This window comes from Peromyscus californicus, unplaced genomic scaffold, assembly GCF_007827085.1.
Source record: "Peromyscus californicus insignis strain IS unplaced genomic scaffold, ASM782708v3 Scaffold_2__1_contigs__length_46816999, whole genome shotgun sequence".
In the NCBI taxonomy this organism is placed as follows: Eukaryota; Metazoa; Chordata; class Mammalia; order Rodentia; family Cricetidae; genus Peromyscus; species Peromyscus californicus.
The window spans coordinates 437,622-460,822 of NW_026294540.1; the positions used below are offsets into that span (position 1 = coordinate 437,622).

General features: G+C 50.8%; 1 protein-coding gene and 1 pseudogene across 17 annotated transcripts in view; one reads left to right on the forward strand and one right to left on the reverse strand.

Moving 5' to 3' along the window:
• The window catches only part of Fbrsl1 (fibrosin like 1), a 91,976-nt gene that overhangs the window by 58,883 nt on the left and 9,892 nt on the right, over positions 1–23,201 (reverse strand). For 14 of the 17 annotated variants that reach the window (XM_052754862.1, XM_052754861.1, XM_052754872.1 and 11 more), the window contains exons 2-4: positions 19,631–19,831; positions 3,642–3,746; positions 1,743–1,778 (exon numbers count right to left, since the gene is read on the reverse strand). In XM_052754862.1, the coding sequence (XP_052610822.1) occupies positions 1,743–1,778; positions 3,642–3,746; positions 19,631–19,831 (342 nt within the window). Of the gene's footprint in view, positions 1–1,742; positions 1,779–3,641; positions 3,747–4,277; positions 4,536–16,499; positions 18,864–19,630; positions 19,832–23,201 lie in introns of those variants that run through there. The other 3 variants (XM_052754873.1, XM_052754863.1, XM_052754874.1) reach the window with 3 other exon arrangements.
• LOC128120695 (60S ribosomal protein L26-like) lies at positions 6,302–16,385 on the forward strand (annotated as a pseudogene).

Sequence of the window (23,201 nt, forward strand, 5' to 3'; positions counted from 1 at the left end):
AGTAGTCTTCCTACCCATGGGATGCTTCGGACCTCTGGAAATTTAGATGACAGAGATGGGACTCGAATTTATCCCTCTGCCCAGGTGCTGGCCCAGATATGGATAGCTTGACTCCAGTTCTGGCTGTTTCAGCTCCCAGTTTCTAGTACTGCCAGCAGGATCTGCTGTGGCTACTAGAGCCCTCTACAAAGTAGGCTTTGGTCTGAGTTCTTAGCAGCTTACTCCTTAGTGTCCAACACAGCCCTGGGCACAGTGCCATTCTCAGGAGCATCAGGTCATTGTATAGGGGAGGGTAACAGAGAAGGCAGGACCATCATACCTGGGCATCTACAGCCACTCTCAAGGGCTGCTCTTCTCAGTGCTCAGATGTTAACAAGGCTGCCCAAGGTTACACCCTGCAAAGAAGGGTTTAAGTCTCCCTATAAAATGTCCCCTTAGGTACCACAGACCCTGAGATCAAAGGCTCAAATACTGGACTTTTTCAGCCAAACCCAAGCTGAAAATGGAGCAAGTCTGATGAGCCTTGGCCTTCTCTATCCTCAGGTACACATGGAAGAGGTGGGGTTAGGAGAGTGACAGTGCAGATAGAGAAGACATTATGCCCCTCCTCCAGCCAAGGCAGGTACTCCACCCTTGCTCTGGCCTCTGAGAGGTCCACTGAGCTGCTGACCCATCCCAATTCCCTCCTCACTTTCTTTCCAGTCCCGGGAATCCCAGTGTAGATACCAGGGTGGAAGGAGCTGCTCCTGTAGGCCCCACAGGGTAACTAATGGGTTAATTACACACCCCATAAAAAGCCACTGTGATTTAGAGAGTGAGCCAGGCAGCCCACTGGCAGTAAATCAGGGCTGCAGGGATGAGGCAGGTGGAGTCCCAGCCCCAGCCCTCCAATGAGCCAAAACGGCAGTAAATCTGTAGAAATGGCTTTTATGAAGCTCTGGGTTTTATGATGTCATTAATGTTTCTCCTGATACTTAAAGAAAAATGAAGTAAGTCACGAGGAGGTGCCAGGGCTGCTCTGGTTGGTGCGAGGCCACTCCACAAACTCAGGTAGATGAGGGAATTGCCCGCACCTGAGGTCATGCCCCTAATAGATTTCAACAAGTGGGGGTCAAGTCCCCCCAGTTGACTTGGGTATACCTGCCCACCCAGGGATTTACACAGCATGAGTTTACTGAATGCCATCCTGCCGCAATGGGGCTCTCCATGGGCCAAGAGCCCACCATTTGGGCACACATTCATCCCCACAATCTCTCCACACAGGAGTAGCTCTGGACTTCTCAGTGTCCAGTCGAAGGCCAAGCCCCTTCAGCAGATAGATCGGGCTAGGTGCTGGAGTATGGCTGCTCACACCACAGGCATCTTTGACACCAAAGACTCCAGTTCCCTAACCAGACCCCAGAGGCAGCAGCCTGCTCAACTCATTAGCAGCAGCCTGGCTCCCTACTTCCTGGCACCCTGCTCACCTACACAGGGACCCACCTCAGATTCCTGGCCAAAGTCCTGGAGACCCTGTCTTATGTGTGTCACTGAGCATCAAACTCCCCATGAATCGCAGCCCAGCAGCAAGTCCACCCTGTGCCTGCCCAGCTGTGTTGAGGTCAGAACCAACCAGGATTCTGCAGGGGAAGATTCCAGGGTGTTGGGGCCCTCTAGGCACTGGAGCTGTGAGGCAGCTGAGGCTGAGGGACGGCCCTGAGGCAAGGACAAAGACAGCAGGGAAGGAGGGGCTGGAGACTTACTGAGTAGCCTCTCCCGGAAACCGCCTGTGCAGAGCTCTGTGGGAAAAAGTAGGAAGACAGTCAGTGACAGGCTAGGTCACAGCCAACTGCCCCCAGCAGACAGGCCAGCAGACCCTAGGGGCAGTAGGCCCTCACTGGAAAGGGGAGAACAGGGCTGAGCATAGTTTCTGCACCAGAGAGCTTCTGGAGCCTTCTTTGAAGCAGTGGTCTCCCTTCTGGGTTAGCCAGGCCAGCAGTTACTGCAACAGCTCTGGGCTAGCCCAGGAGATGGGTCCGACCTAATAGAGGTGGCCCCACAGAGATGCTCTTAAACTATCCACAGCTCATTCAGGACTAGGATGCTAAAGCTGTTCCCCAAAGTGCAGCAGGAAGACCCTTCTGGAGGAGGGTGATAGCATGGGCCCCACAGGCCAGGTGGCTTGAGGGTTAGGGTTAGCCAACAACCATGGTGGAGATTGGCATGAGAACCCAGGAGCACTGGAACGGTTCTTTCCATCTGGCTTAAGAACCACCAGAACAAAGCCAGCTGCATCTCAAGTTGCCAGGGATTCCACAGCCCCAAAGATGGGCCGTGTACCAGGTTCAGCCACGTGTGTGTGCACATGCAGCAGAAGCTGTGGCAGGAAGGGGTGCAAACAGAGTGCGAGTGTACAGCAAAGCGCACAGTGGGGGCTGCATGGCAGGGGGACCACGTGAGGACTTAGGACAATAAGATGGGGAACAGAGAGTGGAGGGCACAAAGGAGAGTCAGCCAAGGGAAATGGAAGCTAGCAGGCCAAGCTGCAATCCTCCCTTCGTTCAGAGCAATCCCTGACATCCTTTCCTACAGACTACTGACAGGGCTAGGCCTAGGGTCACTGCTTGGAGGGTGGAGCTCACCCAATCCTACCCCTGGTTGGATCCCACCTGCCAGCCACAGGCAGCTGATGGGGTGGGGGTGGGGCATAATTGGTGAGTTCTCAGCTTCATGTCGAGCTGTGTTCAGAATGCAGCTTCATTCATCCTGGGCTGCAATTAGAGTGCTAACTAGGGCAGCCCTGCGGCCCCAGACAATTACCAGCCTATTTTCCCATCTTGCGGCAACAAGATCAGGAGCCTGGCAATTATGCCTCCCTCTGCGGCAGCAGGCTGCACCCCCAATCCCCTATTTAAATGATAATGAGACACGACTCATTCAATTTAGTCCTTCAAAAAAATGTACCACCCTGAGGCCACTTCAGGAGCTGGGCAGGGTTGGTGTCAGCGGCCATCTCCTCAGTCACCAACTCAGTGGGTAGCCCCTATGCCTCATTTTGACTCACCCACTAGGCCAGCCCTGTGACAGGCTCCAGACCCCTCCCACCTGGCTTTGTGGCTGACTATCTCAGAAACCTGGTACCCAGGGGCCTTTCTCAGGGACACTGATATATCCCCAATTCAGATCACTGCATGTGCACCCCTACCCTGCACCACCAGCCCCAGGTACCTCAGGACCCATGCCAAGATGTGCAGCTGTCCACTCTGCTTTGGGCAAGGTTAGCCCGTTTCAAACATGGCCTAACATCTATGGATTCAGAGACATTTGTGGAGTCATTTCTACCCAGACATCACTGCAGGATGCAGGTATAGCATCTGCTCTAGGGCACAAGGAAGCCCACCTTAGGGCTCCAGGGCCAGTTCTCAGGCTGCTACAATATGCGCTATGAGATACTTAATATTCCAGATGGGTTCCTGCCAGCGCCTAACTGCTGTCCTTCATTTAAAACCCTCCTACTGGTGAGGTCCTAATTTGTGAAAAACAGCTTTGGAGAAGGCAAACTGCTAATTGCTCATGAGCAGCCTCCATGTAAACTGCCAGGCCTGGTCAAAGCCCTGCGACTCCTGCAGGAGGTCACCAGGATGTCATCGATGGGTACTCACGTCGCTCAGCTGGTCCCGGGAGCTGCTATGCTGAGAGCTGGAAGCTTCAAGGACGCTGTCGTCGTCACTGTTCCGGTCACCCCCTCTGGCCATGGTGACCTTCATCTGGGGATAGAGAGAAAAAGTCTCAGGCAAATGTGCACTGACCAGTGAGACTTTATGACAGATACCCTCCCCACAAAAGCCACTGGAAGCCGGGCGGTGGTGGCGCATGCCTTTAATCCCAGCACTCGGGAGGCAGAGGCAGGCGGATCTCTGTGAGTTCGAGGCCAGCCTGGGCTACCAAGTGAGTTCCAGGAAAGGCGCAAAGCTACACAGAGAAACCCTGTCTCGAAAAACGAGAAGAAAAAAAAAAAAAAAAAAAGCCACTGGAACTAGGATCACTCCAGGGCTGAAGTGCCAAGTGGGGCAGGAATACATTTCCCCTTAACTTGAGGACACGGGTCTGTTGGGAGAGACAACAGAAAGAACAGAGGGATTCAGGGCCAGAAAGCCACCTGGCTGACTGCTTGCAAATTCATCACTAGACAGGACAGGAAAGGAATGCCCCAAGAAGCCACACCATCACCAGCTCTGTTCTCAATTCTTCCAGTCACTGACTTTGAGGATGCCCCAGGGAACGGAGAGGCTACTAACCTGGCCTGCTCTCCCTGCCCAGAGCCTGATCTCCTGCTGAGGCCATGCCTGGGCTGGGCCGCCCTTCCTGACCACGTCGAGACATCACACCCAGGCACCCACAGTGCCTCCTTCAGTAAGCACAGCAGCTCCTCAGGTATGTGACCTTGAGCCACTTCTTGAGCTCCTGGCCTCGGTTTGCCATTCGCAAGAAAGAGCTGCTGTTGGCACACAAACATCCCAGGACCAGCTGACACTGGCTCTCCTCAGTGCTTTGCACATTCTGAGACTGTTGGCTGTTTGGAACAGCCCTTAGGACAACCCATTTCACTCTCAGCTCAGGAAAAGCAAACAGGCCCAGGCATATCACTGGCCTTGGCATTAGACACCAGTACCAGCAGGAACACTCAGCTACATAGCGAGGCTCATCACATCATGGGACTACTTGCAAAGGCCACCTTCTGGCCCCAGACAGGAACACAATTGTCCAGGCATGATGAGCTCACACTTCTGCCTGGTATAGGTCTGTGGCCTGTTTAACAGGGAACATTCCCACATCTTGCAATGGATGAGCTTGGTCTTCTCATGAACAAACTGGGTGCAGTGTTCAGCCAGCATGGGATGCTGAGGGGCTATGTGAATGCACATGAACATTTGTCCTCTTCTACCTGCCCTGGTCTCATGTCCCAGAGTCACTGGTTAAAGTCCTTAGAATTCAGCTAGTCATTTCACCATAAACCAGCCCTGGATCCAGTTTAGGGCCTGGAACTGGCTTCAGCCTCCAAATCTGCCAACTTACCACCAGCCCCAGACTTCCAGAAATCAACACCCCCCGCTTCCCTCAGAGCTAACAGAGCTAACAGAGTACCAAGGCCAAGACAATGACTGGATGTTAGTTCATATCCAGGTGGCTAAATGGGGGCCCTACACCCAGACGAATGTGTAAGGCCCCAGAGAAGTGAAGGCCTGTGTCTTTAGGGCAGGGTCTAGGTAGGGTGCAGATGAATCAGGCTAGCCCAGGAGCTGAAGGTGATCACAGTCACTGGCTGACTGCTATCAAGGCATTCTCTCTTCTGACCTACAGTGGACAGAGACTCACTGCCAACTCAGAGGGCTGAAATACATGCCTATGTAGTTGAACTATGAGTACACAGGGCATGCTTTCTGCTTGACACACAGAAGTCATCTCTTCTGGGCCAGACACTGGAGTCCGACCCTATGATTCCACGATAGAACCCTGTAGGTGGGCTGGGCTGGTGTCTGTCATCCTTTCTTAAATAGCTGTCTTCAGGGTTGAAAGCCCCATTTCCTGCAGTTTTGTAGAGCTGACTAAGTCCTATATTCTGGAAACCACTGCAGTCACAGACACATGGGACAGTTGTCACCTACTTCTGTAACCAAGTGGATCCAAAACAGCCCAACCTGCTTGCCCTTTGGTCTTTCCTGCTTCTTACCCACTTTGAGAAAGTTTCCTATTAGCTATGCCAGAGGCTGAGATATGCCAAGCTTCCATCTCCATCTTTGTGTGGAAGGATGAGATCAGTATACCTGGACCTCTGTGCCTACCTGGAGCCAGAAGGTAGCCTGCTTGCTCCAGGTGGTCAGATGAGAGTATCTGTACTTACACTCACCTTTGGACTTTGTAGACAAGCCACCAGTCCATCCACTTATCCACTAGTTCACTCATCCACCTAAGTAGCCAGCCACAATCATCCATCCCTCAATCTGTCCAACTATTCAGCTAATCAGCCAGCTAGCCAACCAACAAACCAATTAGACAGTCAACCAACCAATAAGCCAGCATTAATCAAGGCTGGCCCTGGGTGAGTTCTTTTTTTTTTTTTTTTTTTTAAAGATTTATTTATTTATTATGTATACAGTGTTCTGTCTGCACATATCCCTGCAGGCCAGAAGAGGGCGCCAGATCTCATTACAGATGGTTGTGAGCCACCATGTGGTTGCTGGGAATTGAACTCAGGACCTTTGGAAGAGCAAGCAGTGCTCTTAACCTCTGAGCCATCTCTCCAGCCCCCTGGGTGAGTTCTTAAACATTGGGCTCATTTGAACAACGGACATGCAGACACATACCCCCTCCTCTCACGGAGCCTTCAAAATCACGTGGCTCCCAATAATTGTAAGAAAAAACAGCCTGAAGACAGCAGCAGGTGCTAAGGAGGCAAACTGCAGAGAAGGTGGGAGACCTTCCAGAGAGGGCTGTTCTATGCCACAGGCAGGCAGGCAGGCCCACTGCCTGTGCTGGGCAGTGCTTCATTTGTTCTGTGACACAACCACTTTGGCCAGAGTTGGGCTAGTTTGTATGCTCCAGTTTGGGAGGCTCCAGACAAGCAACAAACATCAAAGCTGGTCCAATCATTTAAAGTTTGCTCCTGCAACATGTCCGGGTGACTATGGCCTGCAGGCTCCTGTATAACCTCAGCAGCCCAAGAGGTCTACAGGGAATGGATGAAGGCCAAGCCCCAAGTAGAACCACAATTACTATACTTTCTCACACAGCTCCCTTATATAGCCACAGGCTGATACTTCTGATCAGCTGGGTGTGGAGCAGGAACTCTCTCAATATGAAGTCTATGCAACTGCACAGTCACCCCAGGTGGGCACAGCCACATTCAGTCTCTATCTCTTCCTTATGGCCCCTTGTGGGTTTCTGAGGTCACCTCTGAGACCACAATTCTTTTATCAGTCTTGTGGGCTGAGGTGGGCCCCATGTCTGGTCTTTCATCCAGCCTCATATAGGAACTTAATGTATACATTATCTTGTGTATGTATGTGTGTGTATGCATGGTACAGTGCACATGTAGAAGTGAGAGGACAACTTGTGGGGATCACTTCTTTTCTTTCACCAAGTGGGTCCGGGAAATTTGAACACAGGTTGTCAGGCTTTTATTTTGTTTATAGGTGTTTTGCCTGCATATATGTCTGTGTACCATGTGTATGAGTGCCCACAGAGACCAGAAGAGGTCATCAGATCGGGAAATGGAATCACAGATTTTGGGAACAACCATCTGAGTACTGGGAATTAAATCCAGGTCCTCTGGAAGAGCATCCACCATCCACCGCTCTTACCACTGAGCCACCTCTCTTGTCTCAGGTTTTAATTGTTTTTAACCATGTACTTGCCAGACAGTAACATGAGCCCAAGGCATCTCTGGACAGCACCTGAGGGCTCACAGGCCTGGTGTCACTGGCAGCTCCAAGAAGTAGGTTTAGAAGCTAAACTGGCAGCCTTGGGGCTAGAACTTTCATGGAGTTTAGTCTTGGAGGGATTCAGCCCTTGGCTCTGGGCTGTGCAGGTCTGTGGAGGAGTTGCAAGGAGAAAGAAGGCTCCCAGCCAAGGGAGAAAGAAAGTACCAGGAAAAGACAACGAGGGAGGTGGGGCAACGATTAGGGATCCAGATATATGGAGTTCACAAGATCTCAGAGAAATGCCAATACTGTCCTACTGGGCTCCCAATGTGGAGGTATTGTGTTCCCCAAAATATTGTGCACCCTAATAAACTTATCTGGGGGTCAGAGAACAGAACAGCCACTAGATATAGAGGCCAGAAAATGGTGGCACATACGCCTTTAATCCTATCACTTGGGAGGCAGAGATCTATCCGGATCTCTGTGAGTTTAAAGCCACACTGGAAACAGTGACTCACGCCTTTAATCCCAGGAAGTGAGCCTTTAATCCCAGGAAGTGACAGCAGAAAGCAGAAAGGTATATAAGGTGTGAGGATCAGGAACTAGGGCTGGTTAAGCTTTCAGGCTTTCGAGAAGCAGTTCAGCTGAGATTCATTCAGATGAAGACTCAGAGGCTTCCAGTCTGAGGAAACAGGATCAGCTGAGGAACTGGCAAGGTGAGGTGGCTGTGGCATGTTCTGCTTCTCTGATCTTCCAGCATTCACCCCCATGCCTGGCTCCAGGTTTGATTTTATTAATAAGACTATTTAAGATTCATGCTATATCCCAAGCCTATAATGCTAATTTGTATCCTCTCTGCACTGACCTTGCAGCCCAGCATGTCCCAAGGTCCATAAAGTGGGTGGGACAGACTATAAGCCAGGTTGCTTCCCACCACCCAGCAGCCTCTGTCAGTATGTGCTAGTGAAACACTCCCTACTTCGTTGTGAGTGTGAGCCCTGGCAGGACATGGAACATTAAAAACCACAAGAAGCTGAAGGAACTTGCACCCAGACCTGTTCAAAGCTATTTATGTGAACATGCCACTGACTGGGCAGAGAAACTGAGGCACAGTGCAATGTATGGACTTCTGCAGGTACCACATGTGATAAATGAGAGCTTGCGTGGTACACTCCTCAGGTACCAGTGCCTGCCAAATGCTGGAATACACATGGTCACTGATACCCAAGCAGGGCTACAGTTGATACTCCTTGGGCAGACAGAAGGGCATGGTGGAAGGAACGCTGACTCACTCCAATTAGCAAGACCAAAGCAAAGCCAGTGTTGTGTGGCAAGCCAGCTTTACAGGAGGGAGAGGCCCCTGGGAATGTCTGCCAATTTCCAGAGTAAATGCTCACACCAAGGTCTGCTTGAAGCTACCAACAATTTAACAGCTTGTGAATTTTCTGAACACTTAGCAATCAGCTTCTGCAAGCTGGTGTTCCTCTAAACAGGGCAACCAGACCAGCAGGCTGGTAAAGAGCTCCAGTAGCCAAGACATGGTAGATCTAGCAATGAGGTGCCTCCTTCCCCCACTCAGCTGCAGGCTGTACATGGAAGTGATTGTTTCCAGGGCTGGTGGCCAAGTGCACTGCTGTCCCAGGCAGGAAACATGTGCTTTGCTCTGCTGCTCACATACACTGGGTTTGGGGCACAGAGCTAGCCTGTCCAAGGTTTGGGCCCTGAGCCATCTGCTGCTGAAGATAAAGGGCCCAGAAGCATCCCCTCTCACTTGCAGAAGTTAAAAAGTCTACCAGGACTCAGACCCAGAAAGAAGCACACATGGACACACATGCCACCATGTATATGTCCCAGGTTGTCTATGAAACGTACTACCAAGTGTACATACTTCACCTGCTCCCCACACACCTTCATGTTCTGGAGCACTTCAAAGGGGCACCAAGGCCCACTGGACCCCAGAATCCTATTATTAAGACTGAGAATACACACACAAGACAGTGGGAACAGCTACCCTGATTAAGTGCAGGGCATGACCTGGATGGTGTTCATGAAAGTCTGATGAGTCACACACAAGCTGGAATGAATATTCCCAGAGAAACATGTACACCACTTCAAACGGTTTCATACTCGGACAAATGCTTAACTTGTGGTCCCCACACTCCACCTAACCTCTGCACTGGCAAGATGGAGACAAGGGTGGGACAGTTCACTTTCTGGATTGAGGATAAAGAGTAAGGCTGCCTGGCTGCTTTCTGCTGTAAGTCCTGGAAATCCTTACAAGGGGCAGCAGCTCCCTCAGGCATCCCAGACCCAGAATAGGCCAGAGGTGGAAGAGTGGTTATGCTCTCCTTACCCCAATGTGAAAATTAAATGGAAGACACTCCTGCAGTACTGCCATCCTATACATGCAATATGTCCTACATACACAGAATGTCAAATGTACACACTACGCCCTGTAAGTATGGCATACTTGCTGTATGCCATATGTACATCTTGAATACATGGCATTCCATGAGCATAAGATACCCTGTGTATACAATGCATTCTATAGGCAGAATATACTATATGTGCATGGTGTGTACAGTGCATTCCATATGTGTGTTGTATCCAAGCTCTGGCAGCCACTCTATGCTTACTCTTCTTAGGGGATTGACTCCTGCTCCCACATCTTGGGTCCAAGCTTGGCACTGGCCCAAGTAACCCAAGTAAATGATGCCCTCCTGCAGTGAGCTGGCCAGGAGTCCACAGCCACAGTCACCCTGATTCACTTCAGCAGAGCAAGATCATGCTGAAAGAGACCAAGCTGTGAATCTCTCTGATGCTCTCTGCTCCCCAACCCATAGCCCCTACTCATTGTCAGGTCTGGGCCCTGGCTTCCCATGTCTTCTGAGACCTAGAACAGGTGCTGATACAGCGAAGAACCTCAGCCAGCACAGCAATGAAACTCACCTTTTCTGTTTGGCTGTCCCCAGGCCTGATGGTTCCCTAACCCTGATCACAACACTCACTGACCGTTGTGGACTCCACCCCACACTTCCCTCCACAGGTAAGCAACTGTGGCTTCAGACCTGGGTACTCCATACAGTCCCCTTCAGAACTGAGCTTTCATGTCACCTGACCAGGAGGGGACCCATTTGCTTCTTTCCCCATCGTACTTAAGGCCAAGATGTCATTGTTGTTTACTACTGTTTCCAGTGGAGGGTTGGGAGATGGCTCAGGTTAAGGGTTAAGGGCATCAAGCTTCTTTTCATCCTTCGAGGATTCAGATAGTTCTGTGGTAAGGCAGCACATGGCCAGGGCATGAGGTGGGGGAAACGAGACAAGAGACTAGCAGGATTCCAGGGACCCACAATACCCTTCAGGAGCATGCCTCCAACAATCTGACTTCCCTACTTTCTAGGACTTCCACTGCATCCCAGCAGTGCCAGAGGCTGACACCTTTAGCACATGGTCCTTGAGGGATGACCCGATCTAAACCACAGCATGGTCCCATTCCATTTTCATAGGGATCTGCAGGGAGCTATAGGAACCCAGTGGAACTTCACCGCCTCCCACCAGCCTGCACTCTGGGTCCTGCATGCTGCTCCCTGACCCCAACCCAAAGGCGCTTCTCTATGTAGCTGTCACACTCAAAACTGTCTCTTTTTGCTCTACTGTACTGCAGTAGTTCTCAATCTTCCTAACGCTGTGATAGCCCTCATGTTGTAGTGACCCCCAACCATAAAATTAGTTTTGTTGCTACTTTATAGTTTTAATTTTGCTGTTATAAATCATAATGTTAATATCTGATATGAGAACCCCCAAAGGGGTCATGGCCCACATGTTGAGAACTACTGCTCTACTGTGTCTTCCAGACAGAACTGAACTTCATACAGAAAGGACAGTCATTCTTCTTGTTCCTTGCTGAACCCCAGGACCTGAAGCAGGGGCTGAGGATCGTAGAGAGGCTGGGACAAGGGCTGAGGGTGTAGGATTACCATGATTGCCCAACACAGTTGGTCCAAGGCTGTAGGGAACAAGGTTCCCCAGTTGACTAGAATCCTACCAGCCCTCAGGTCCTCCATCCCTGGAGGGCAGGGATCCAATGTACATGGGCTATGGTGGACTACTAGTGGTTTCAATACTAGAGGCCCAGCCCTGTTTCCTGTGAAGGTCAGTCAGGCTCAATAATCAAAGCCATTCAAATGTCTCCAGGCCCTGGCTGTAGCCTGGCCACAGCAGTGTTACAGAAGCGGACTGGGCCTGCAGATGAGGACAAAGATGAGCCTCCAGGGTCTGGGTCTCAGACCAGCCAAGTGCTATGAGAGGAGGAAATGACCAAATTCACAGTGAGAGTAGGAACCACCATAGAAACAGTAGCCACAACTTCAAGTCTGCTAGACGCTTTTTATGTTTTTTGGAGGCAGGATCTCAAGCAGCCAAGGGTGGCCTTGAATTTTGTATGCAGGTGAAGTACAGTCAGTACACCCTAACTTACTCTTTACCTCTCATTTCCATACCGTGAAGACATATGTGCTATTATGAACTCTCTTACTTTACAGGGATAGAGACAAAGTCCCAGAAAAGGGATGCTACTTAACAAGGCTGCCAAGCTAGAAAAGGCAGTACAGGGGATGTGATCAAAACATGTTGTATACATATATGAAGTAAAAAATAAAAAATATTAAAAATTAAGTCTCTGGCACGGCCATTGCTGGACCACAGCCGCCAAAATGAAGTTCAATCCCTTTGTGACTTCTGGCCAAAGCAAGAGCCACAAACAGCATTCCAAAGCACCTTCTCACATTTAGAGGAAGCTCATGTCTTTCCCTTTCCAAAGAGCTGAGGCAGAAGTACAATGTTCCATCTATGCCCATCAAAAGGATGATGAAGTTCAGGTTGTTCGAGGACACTGCAGGGGCCAGCAGATTGGCAGTGGTCCAAGTGTACAGAAAGAAACACGTCATCTACATCGCACGAGTGCAGCGAGCAAAGGGTAACTGTCCATGTGGGCATCCACCCCAGCAAGGTGGTTATCACCAGGCTAAAGCTGGACAAAGACTGCAAAAAATCCTGGAAAGGGAAGCCAAGTCTCGACAACTAGGAAAGGAGAAAGGCAAACACAAGGAAAACAACTGAGAAGATGTAGAAGTAGAGGTGTCTCATATATAACTTTCATTAAAGAATGCTTAAGTTAAAAAAAATTCTCTCCTACACACATATGTACATGCACACACAAGGGAGTGGTAGGTGTCATTCAGGCCTCAGGAGCACAGCCATTTCCAGATCACTGAGAAACAGGGCAGCCACAGGTCCTGGAACCTGCTGGGAAGGTGGACTGCAGAACCTCCTGCCTCAGTCCCCCAACTGTTGAGGATCGTAAGTGTGTGCCACCATACCCAGCTTTTTATCAGTCTTTGTGACTACATTTTTTGAGGAATTTATCCATCCCACCCAGTTGATCTAGTTGGAATAAAATCATTCCTGATCATCTATTCCTTGTCTATGACACCTAAAAGTTGGCAGCCTGTGTTGTTTTTCCTTGGTTAATTTAGCAAGGAATTTTGCAGCTTTATTACCTTTCCTAGTTAGTTTCTAGGCACAACGTAGAATCTCCTAGGAAGAAGGGCCCTCAATGGAAAAACTGCCTTGAGTAAGCTGTGGACATCTCCAGCCCACTGTGGACCATGCCACCCACAGGCAGGTGGTGCTGGGCTGTATAAGAAAGAGAGCAAGTCAACAAGTGTAAGACTCAAAGTTAACCTGTGAGCCCCACCTGCCCCAGGACCAGGTCACTTCCTGGAATGCTGGGAGTTATGCAAAGCCCTATGGGAAATGGGGTGGCCATTTGGGTTTGTCATTAAATAGCCCCTACAACATGGGTCTCCTTACCACTCACTGGAAATTCCAGAGAGTAATTCTGACCAAAGTCCATCCTGGTCAGTATTTAATTAAAGCTTGCCTCAATTTGGCTCAAAATTGTGGAACTGGTTTTTCTCTTGCGAATCTCAGGATTAACACAAGCAGCCTTCTCCCATGGTTCCTATCTCCAGACTCTTGCCTTGAATTCCTCTCCCAACTCCCCTCAATGACGGACTGTGTCTTCAAGTGAAGGCCACATAAATTTACCAGGAAGCCCCATGGCTGCTGTCACTTAGTATGTGAGACCCTTTAAGTGTCATGAGTTGTGCTAGCTTCTCTCATGTCCCCCAACGAGGGTCTCCTGTTTCCTTGGGCCCTTGTGCTAGATTTCTAACATTCAATGCAGAAACACAGACATAATAGACACAAACACAAGTGTGCGCACACGCACACGCACACGCACACGCACACACACACACACACACACACTAACACACACACCATCTCAGTGATATTTTTTAAGACAAGGTCTAAGTATTTAGGCTAACGTCAAACTCATAATCCTTCCTCAGTCTCCCAAATACTAGCATCACAAGTATGCACCACTAGCTCATTACTGATTAACCGCATACTTATTGCATGTTAAAATAATAACACTAAATAAACAAACTTAAATGATATCTATGGTTAATCCCAGCACATGGGAAACAGAGGCAGGCGGATCTCTATAAATTCAAGGCCAGCCTGTTCTATGGAACCAGAACAGCCAGGGCTACATGGAGAAACCCTGTCTCAAAAAACAAAAACAAGAAAAAATTCAATCTGGGGCTGGAGAGATGGCTCAGAGGTTAATAGCACTGACTGCTCTTTCAGAGAACCTGAGTTCAATTCCCAGCAACCACATGGTGGCTTACAACCATCTGTAATGAGATCTGGTGCCCTCTTCTGGCCTGCAGTCATACATGCAGACAGAATGCTGTATACATAATAAATAAATAAATCTTAAAAAAAAAAAATCCATTCTGATGGTTTACTTTTGGTGTGGCTTCAAGTCCTTGTGGCTCACATGTTACTTCCACCAACAGTGCTGCTCTAAGTCCAGGCCTATCTGCACCTACCCATACCTGTTTCTCAAGAAACTGCCAAGGAGGCCCTGTAGTGGGACTAGGAAACTAGCTCCAGTTGACTTTTCTTTCATCTTTGCCAACTGTGGGGGATATCCACCAGTCACTGCAGCTGGGGAGGCCCACACTGCACGGGGATACTGGGCCCATCTCGAAGGGTTGACAGACAGCCAGAGATACCAGGTGAGGCCATACTACATGCCATACCCAGGGGACGGGGCAAAACACCTCAGATCTCACCCAGATAAGCTACTCCAAAGGCGAGACCTTGCCCCTCTATTTCTGGCCTGGCCTCACTTCCTTAGCTAGGGTATAAGCTGTTTCCTCTGCCATATACCTTTCTTCTAAGACTGCTAGGGTGCAGCCCCTGAAGATTTATCAGTTGGAGCTTTGGCCAGAAGAGGCTCTGAGGTGAACGTCAGCAAGCTGGGACTAGTGTCTGGATGAAACCTGGTGAGCAGGTTGGGAAGGCTGGTAACTTGATTTCACAGGCTGTGTTGTTAACATGTAGGGCAGGATGGGATATGCCATGAGCATACACCTAGCCAGACATACCTTTGCAGTCATGCGAGGCAGGGTGAAGCAAGTGTGACACGTGCAAATGCCTTGGGGAGGTGCTAGTGTTCAAGGTAGCCTATGCTTGATTCCTCCCTCCTAGGTTGCCCCAATTCACATACCGACTCAGCCATGGCAGAACCCAAGGATCATTCTAGTTCCAGGCCCTACAACAACAGGGGCTACCCAGCTTCCCAGGGAACTTACCCCAGACACTCCAACTACTCACAAGGTTCACTTTCCTGTTACAGATTCAGTGGAGGACTTCACTGGCTTCTTCAGGCTCTCCTCCCCTTCTTGGTTACGGTACCTTGCCCATGGTAAGGAGGGCTACACTGAACCTGGTACAGAGCACGAAGCCCTAGCAGCAGTAAATAGATGCTGAGGTCTATTCAAATGATGGCACTGTCCCCAGACCCCATTTCCAAAGGGTCTTCTGGACCCCAAAATCATACCACCCCAACTGAGATGAGCCCACTGCCCCTACAGTCATCAGGACCCAAGCCACCTTCTAGGGCAGCTCCCCACAGCTGCCTGTCCTGGCAGGCTCACACAGCTGTGTTCTTTGGTCAGATAGGTCAGCAACACTAGAATCGGCCAAATCCAGAGGAACCTGCTCTCTAGTTGTTCAGAAACACCACAGGTCTGCTGTGAGAACTTGACTTTTCTAAGTATACTGTAATAGCAGCTCCCCAAGACAGGTCCCAGAACATGGCTCATGTGACCCAGTCACCAGGGTCCTAGTGATGCTGCCCTCCCCATGGTGGCTGTGGTCTTTTTTTCAATTGTGTATATATGTGAGTGCAGCACCTGTGTGCTGAAGTCTAAGAATGACTCTCCAGAGCCTGTTCTCTCCTGCCACCTTGTGGCATCTGAGGATTGGGGCCTGGACATAAGCACCTCTCTACCCGCTGAGCTATCTCTCTGGCCCACTAGGTTCAAGCAGTCTTCCTTAGTTACAATGCCAAGTCCTAGAAACCCCCTGCCCACCATCAGTTCTGTATGCCCCTACTATACACACAACTAAGAGACACCCAGAGTGGTACAACAGATACCCTCAGGAAGAACCAGCCAGCCTTTCAACCCTGGAATAGGCTAAGCAGGGCAGTAGGGGATAACAGTATTTTACAATGCCCCAAACGGACAGAAGGACGTGTGTGTGTGTGTGTGTGTGTGTGTGTGTGTGTGTGTGTGTGTACGCGCGCGTGCGCGCACGTAGTGCATCACCAAGAATAGAATTTCCCAGGGCTGGAGATATGGCTCAAAGGTTAAGAATAGGCCCTAGGTTCTCCTTGGGCAACCCCCATACAACCAACTCTCCTCAAAACACTGGCATGGGTGGGTCTGGTTCAGCGTGTGAATCCTACCCTCAAGAGTTCCACCCTTAATAACTCAATACCCTCCTCAAACCTCTGCTCATACCTGGGTACCACAGCACTCTCCATCCATGAGGGTCATGGCCAGGACAGTCTCCTCTGTCTAGCACTTAGTGAATGGAAGACCAAATCCAGATATTTGTTTATCAAAGGAATAAATCACGTGACACAGGTCATCTATTTAAATTATAAAACACTAATACTGCTATAAAAATGGCATGGCACTTTTTATTTTTATAATCACAAAAATAAGTCCCAAATTCTCAGTTCAGAGGCTGTGGTTGAGCATCAGAAAGGGGTCTATCCAGAGTGAACAGGACTAAGGAGAACAGATACCAGGCAGAGAGACTGGGCCCCCTGGCCTACTCAGTCCAGAGAACCCCAGGTAGCCAGCAGAGGTTCCAAGCCCAGGGTCTCTCTGCTCTCATCATCTCCCCTTCCTTTAGGGGCTCAATCTAGCCACTGGGACTCCAGCAGATCTAGTGTGGGGCTGGCTGCTCTGAGATGGGACTAGGGCAGGGGTGAACAACCCCTCATCACAGGTAGTGGGCTATGGGACAGGTGCAGGCCCAAAGGTGGCTCTGTAGAAAGAGGCATCAAAATCAGGGCTGAACTGTTATAACAGGGATGAAGAGTCCAGACAGAGGCTTCTAACTGCTCTACCAGTGCCTCTGGGGTAAAGAAAAAACCCTGAGAGGTGGAGAAGCAGCCACTGAGTCACTACCCCTTCACATCTCCTATGCGGCCGGAGGATCTTCAAGTAGACACTAAGATCATCCCACAGCTAAAAGAAAGTGTGACCTGAAACCTGGCCAACCAAATCCACACTATGGCCCTGAGTCACCTAAGCCATTCTGCTCAGGGCAGGGAATACAGTGGGTGGGAAGTGGGGGACAGGAGAGTGAGGCCTAGGCTGGTACTCCATCACACATGCCTAACACATACAGATACACATTGCACACACCACTCACACCTGCACACATGCATGAGAAGACTCAGATATGCAAAGACATTGTTGGCAATTAGAGGCACCAAAAGATGCTGAAGGGTCCCAACAGGCTCCAAGTCTTTAGGGTGGCTGTGTAACCTCTCCTAGAAGTTGTCCAACATAAAGCAGCACATGTGAGGGGCACAGTAACATCAAGAGGCCTGACACCCATGGAGGGGACAGTAGGATGATGGGATGATACGGAGTTCATCTCTCCTTCTGATGCGATGAGCCTGGGCCTGATCTCGGCACAGCAGGGGTTCTTGCCTTGGCCTCAATAAACAACCTCAGGGCAGGCTGGGAAAGCATTTTAGGACTAAAGAGTAACGGTTCTCACTAGTGTGGCTTGCTAATGCAGCCCAATGTAGCATGACAAATTCACCCAGGGAGTTATCTACAAGCCTCAGGCTCCAGGACTCACAGATGGGGCTTGGCGGGCCACCCCTGGGGCAGAGTGTCGAGTCCACTGTGTCCTCATGTGCCTGAAGGGATGGCCCAGGATTGAAGGCCGGGGCTGAGGGGCTGGCACCAGATCCAGCAGGGACTGCCGCCTTGGCTGACAAAGGGGCCTCAGAAGAGGCTGGGGGGCCAGGCCTGGCTGCCCCAGAAGTGAAGGGCGATCGGGTAGGGGAAGTAATGGTTGGGGTTTGCGAGGCTGGTCTGGGCCCAGAAGTGACCTCAGGGGCTTCTTTGGGCCCATGAGGGGCTGTTTGGGTAGGTGGGATTGCTCTGGGCTAAGATGTGGGCATGTCTGTTGTGACTGTCTAGGACTCAGCAAGGCAGGCTTGGGAGGACTACTTTGCTCTGGGCCTTGATTGCTGGGGCTAACTAATTGCTGGGGCTGCTTGGGGCCCACCGGTGACTGTTGGGGGCAGCTAGACTGGCCCATGAGGGATCTATGGGGCTGGCTCTGCTGATGTGGGGCCAAGAGTGCCTGCGGGGGGCAGCAGCACTGGCCTGAAAGGCAGCTGGTGGGACGACGGCTTGGTTGCAAGGTGAGAGTCCGAGGGGGCTGGCACTGCTGGCACTGAGCTAGCAGTGACTGTGGGGGCTGGCAGCGCTGTCCTGAGGCAGCCCTACAGGGCTGGTCACAGAGACACAGTGTGGTCCTTGACTGCAAAGGTCCGCAACGGTGCCACACGGTCAGTAGAGACCGGCAGAGGTGACACGAGGTCAACAGGGACCGAAGTGGGTAGCGATGCCATGGAGTCTGGATGGACCGCAGGCGCTGCCTGGAGCCTGGAAGCGCCAAGAGTGGCCTGCGGGGCTGAGCCAGGCGTGGGCGCTTGGTCTGGCTGAGCTGATCTGGGGCCGGAAGCAGATGCTGGGGCCGGTGGTGCTGACCAGGGCCCAGAAGTGGGCGCCGGGGCTGGCAAGGCTGTCTCAAGCCTAGAAGTGATCGATGGGGCCAAGCACGCTGACCCAGGGGTGGCCGCTGGGGCTGGCAGGGCTGCCCCGGGGCTGGGAGGGGCCCCTGGGGCTGGCTGGACTGGCTGGGCTGTTGCAGCTGCTGGTGCTGGGCCGGGCCGTTCTGGTGCCAGGGGCTGGCTGGGAGCGGCCCCCCTTCTGGGGAGCACACCTGCATGGAAGAAAGAGTATGTGTCCACCTGGGCAGGTGCGCCCACGGACCCCCCATCCAGCCCAGGCCCAAGACATGCTATTCCCTCTCCAGAGCCCAATTCCCAAGGGAACTCAGAGCAGAGCCTTAACTGCTGAGAAAAGCCCTTTTCTATAAAGAGAGCACAGGCCTAGGGTCCCCAGGAGGAATGCAGCCGTAGCACTAAGCCATGACCCAGGACAGACCCAGGCAGCCCAGCCCAGTTTCCACCTACTCTGACAGACCTCATCTGGCCAGGAACACTCCTCCTCCACGGGGGCCATCCTTTTTCTTGGTTTCTCCTCTCACTGCTGGACCACCAACCTGAAGCCTTTGGCTGAGCATTCCCCTCTCTTAGCAGGAGCCTGGTCCCCACATCCATTTACAGAGACACTCTAGATGTCTCCAGACACCTAGTCGGCGGAACCTGACGGACGCAGTGGGAAACGGGGCTGGCCTATCAGCTTGGCACTGTCACCCATCCTGGCCAGCACACACCCCTGAACTCCTGGGGAGAAGCAATAGCACTGGCCAGGCAGGCCTTTCCAGCTGGGCAGACAGACAGGTCCCCGCACCTCTGTGACCAGCCTGGCTCCTACCTGTCTACCCCATACCCCAAGCCCAGCAATGATGGAGTGCATTGCCAGGCAGGCCAGACGCCGAAGGGTGGGGTCCAGGTGCATGTATGGTCCTGGTGCAGATCCCACCACTGCAGAGGTCTTGAGTAAGGGAGGGCACAGGATGCTCACCTGTTTGGAGGGCTGCAATGGGACCTTCCTAGTCCCTTCATCACAAGTGGGCTCTGCATCCTGCCCTGGACTGCCCGCCTCCAGGGGCTGCCTGTTCTCACTCAGCTCAGCAGATGGGCAGTTTTCTGACTCTCGGGGCTTCTTGATGAGGCGTTGATCCCATTTCTCCTTCCGTTCATGTGGCTTCAGAGCCATATCCTTCTGCAGAGGAAGAAGGAAATGCCTGTCAATCTGTGGGAATACCCTAGGGAAATGGAGCAGGCTCTCAGGCTATGGTGACTCCTCAGGGGAAGGAGCCTCTAACCTGGGAAGCCATGTCTGAAGGGAAATGGACAGGTGATGGCTGAATGATGTAGGAAGGCCCCAAAGTTCCCAGGGGCCCAGTAAACAGTATTGTAGAATCTTCATGAATGGTATACCTGGGAACTCTGAGGTGACACACATAGGAAATGTCCCTTGGTAACATGCTATATAGAATAGGAAATGCCCCAGGTGATACCAAATTTCCCAAAGGAAGTACCCCCAGGTGATCCCAATTCCTCAGTTCTTCCCAGTGACATACTTCATTCCACAGGAAGCATCACTATCCAGGAGACTGCGTATATCCAGAGTCTTGCCAATTATCCTTCATGTTGCCCAACTTCTAGGTCATTACAGTCAGCTAGCCCTGTCAGTGGCCATCTGTGCCCCCATGTTCTGGGGCCCCCACTTCTGCAGCAATGACCAGCACTGATCACCAATGATGGCACAGAAATGAGATAAACACTCACATGCAGCTTGGACTCCCTCAAAGCAGTGGCCAGTGAAGAGGTCTACAGAAAGACAAAACCTCCCAGAAAACAGAAAGTCTATATGTAAGGAAACACCACTAGGAAGCCAAGGGAGGGCCACCACAAAGCCACTTTATCATCACAAGACCTCAGAGGCAGAGCTACCATGCTTCCCCCTCCCAGAGATAGAAGATCAGAGTTTTCTACCCTGCCTTCTACCTTGGACAGGTCAGGGATGAGCATAAGGATCTTCTGCAGTACACAAGTATTTTGCAGGTCCTGATCTCATTTCATTGTCCCCATACTGCAGACTGTCTAGTCACCTGTCCACAAGGGCCCTGGGCTATCCAGACTGCCCTGCTGCTAAGGGCTGAGATGTACAAAAGGAGCAAAGATTTACAGGAACTCTGATGTTATAACTGTGATGCGGCTGCCTGCAGGGTGTTTCAGACCCAAAGTCTAAATAAACTGAGGTCAACTTTAATAGATACTGAGCAATGACAATCTCTGACTACGACACCAATGGGTTATGGGAGGGGGCAAGCCTGGACTTCCCCAAAAGCAGAAAGGCAGAAGGAAAGAGATTATTATGAAATAATCAGACAGGGATACTGACAGCCAGTGAGTACAGATCCAGTCCCAGGCCCCTACCGAGGGTTTGAATTTACTATCCTTCTTCTGTATGTATTTGATACTTTGCTTTTTAAAAGATCAAAAATTCCACTGGCTCCTCCCATTCTGTTGGTCCACTTTCTGGCCTCATCCTGCACACGGGACTGTTTTCCTGGTCATCTGCCCCACTTAACCTAGGGAAGGAAGGGCTAGTGAGAGATAGTAGCCAGCCCCTACCGAGACGAGACCTTCAAATTTCCCTAATGAGTACATCTTGTGTACATTCGCCTGAGAGAACAAAGGTGACTCACTCAGGGGCACTAGCAGGACTGTCATCAAACCTCAATTCTGAAACTTTTGGTGTAAACCAACTTTTTCACCTTTCATGTTAGAAGAACATAGAAAATGCTCAAGCACCACCTAGACTACCTGGAGAATAATGGGTCATTCTGTCTGGCTGGCCATTCTGGGAGCTTAAGCCTGGCCACAGCACTGCCCTGTAGAACCTATCTCTAAAAGCCCTGACTTTAGACCACCAGTGAGGGAAAGGACTTCACTAGCCTAACCCATACTCAGATCACAGAATAGATATGACACACAACACAGGGCTGCCTTTAGCAATGTCCCATGGTTGCTGCTCTACAATCTACCACCCCCTACTGGATAAGCACTGAGGCTCAGAGGTTTTGCAGCCATAAGCCAGGGCCCAGGCAGTCAGCACTGGAGCATGGGTCTGCACCAGGTTCAGGTAACCCTTAGAGAAAGCAGGGGTCTAGACTAGCTGTCTTCAAGTGAACCAAAGCAATTCCAGGGAAAGTGTTGACCACTTACAAAGGTGCCAGGACACCAAGGAAAGGCTCAAAACACTTACAGATTGCAGAAGTGAAACATAAGTTACAGATGAAGAAAGAATAAGTTCCATATTCACGACCCAGTGTAGGCCCTGCCTTGGGCATTCTGCTAGACACTCACTAGATCCACATACAACCAGTACTGAGTACCTTAAAACCAAATGCAGACACCAGAGGCTCAGAGAAGCCACCCAGAAAGACAGCCTGATCTCTAGTGCCCCAGAGCCTTGCAATCAACCCTACTCCAGCACCCTGGGGAATGCCAGCTCCTGCAGTATGGCAGAGGCCAAACACTGGGAGCCCAAGGAGTCATCCTATTAGGACCTGTAGCTACAAGACAGAGTACACAGTAGATCTGACTATATCATGTGCATCAGGGTTAGCCACCAGTCAAGCTCACACACAAGGCTGTTTGTGGCAACAGTCCCACAATCATGCCAGGCTTCAAACCTGTGTTCCCCTCCTCAAAAAGAATACTAAAGCTGAGTGCCTAGTAAAGAAAACTGCCCATTCAATTTTCTTTTTCTTTCTTCTTCTTCTTCTTTCTTTCTTTCTTCCTGACTTTGAGACAATATTTCTCTCTGTGGCCCTGGCAATCCCGGAACTCTGCTCTATAGACCAAACTGGCCTTGAACTCAGAGATCCACCTATCTCTACCTCTCAAGTGATAGAATTAAAGGCGTGAACCACCACTGCCCAGGTCCCCCTCCCATTCAATTTTCTAGTGGTGACTTAACATGACCCACTGTGTTACTGCTATGCAATACCAATAAAATTTCTAATTGCTCTTCACTAAACCAACCACAAGGTGACTTGCTCAACCCCGTCCCCTTTAGTCAAGAAGGTACATGCTCACTCTTATTCCTGTTAGCAACAAGCCTAAGACTGTTCCCTTTGGCAAAGCAAGAAGGCCTGGCCCAAGCAAGAACAGTCTGTCTGAAGCCTTGTTCCCAGCTTCCCACCCCATGTGACAATACTGCCCCTGGAAGTCTGAGTTTGGAGCTTCAGAACCTTTACAGGTAACCATTGCTCCAGCACTCCAGGCTCCCTTCTTACCAACTACTTAAAAACCCCAGGAGCCCTCCTCATACTTCCCCTCATGCTTAATCTACCCTGTTTACTTGTTCTCTGGGCTACAGTCTTTTCCCATTTCAAGGTCTCCACTCGGGCAGGACTCCCATGAACCACTACATCCCTGCAGTGTCTTTGACCCCTGGGGGTAAGCACCAACCTACTGCCATGGCATCTTTTTGTTGTTTTGGTTTGGTTTTTTCAAGACAGGGTTTCTCTGTGTAGCTTTGGAGCCTGTCCTGGAACTCACTGTAGACCAGGCTGGCC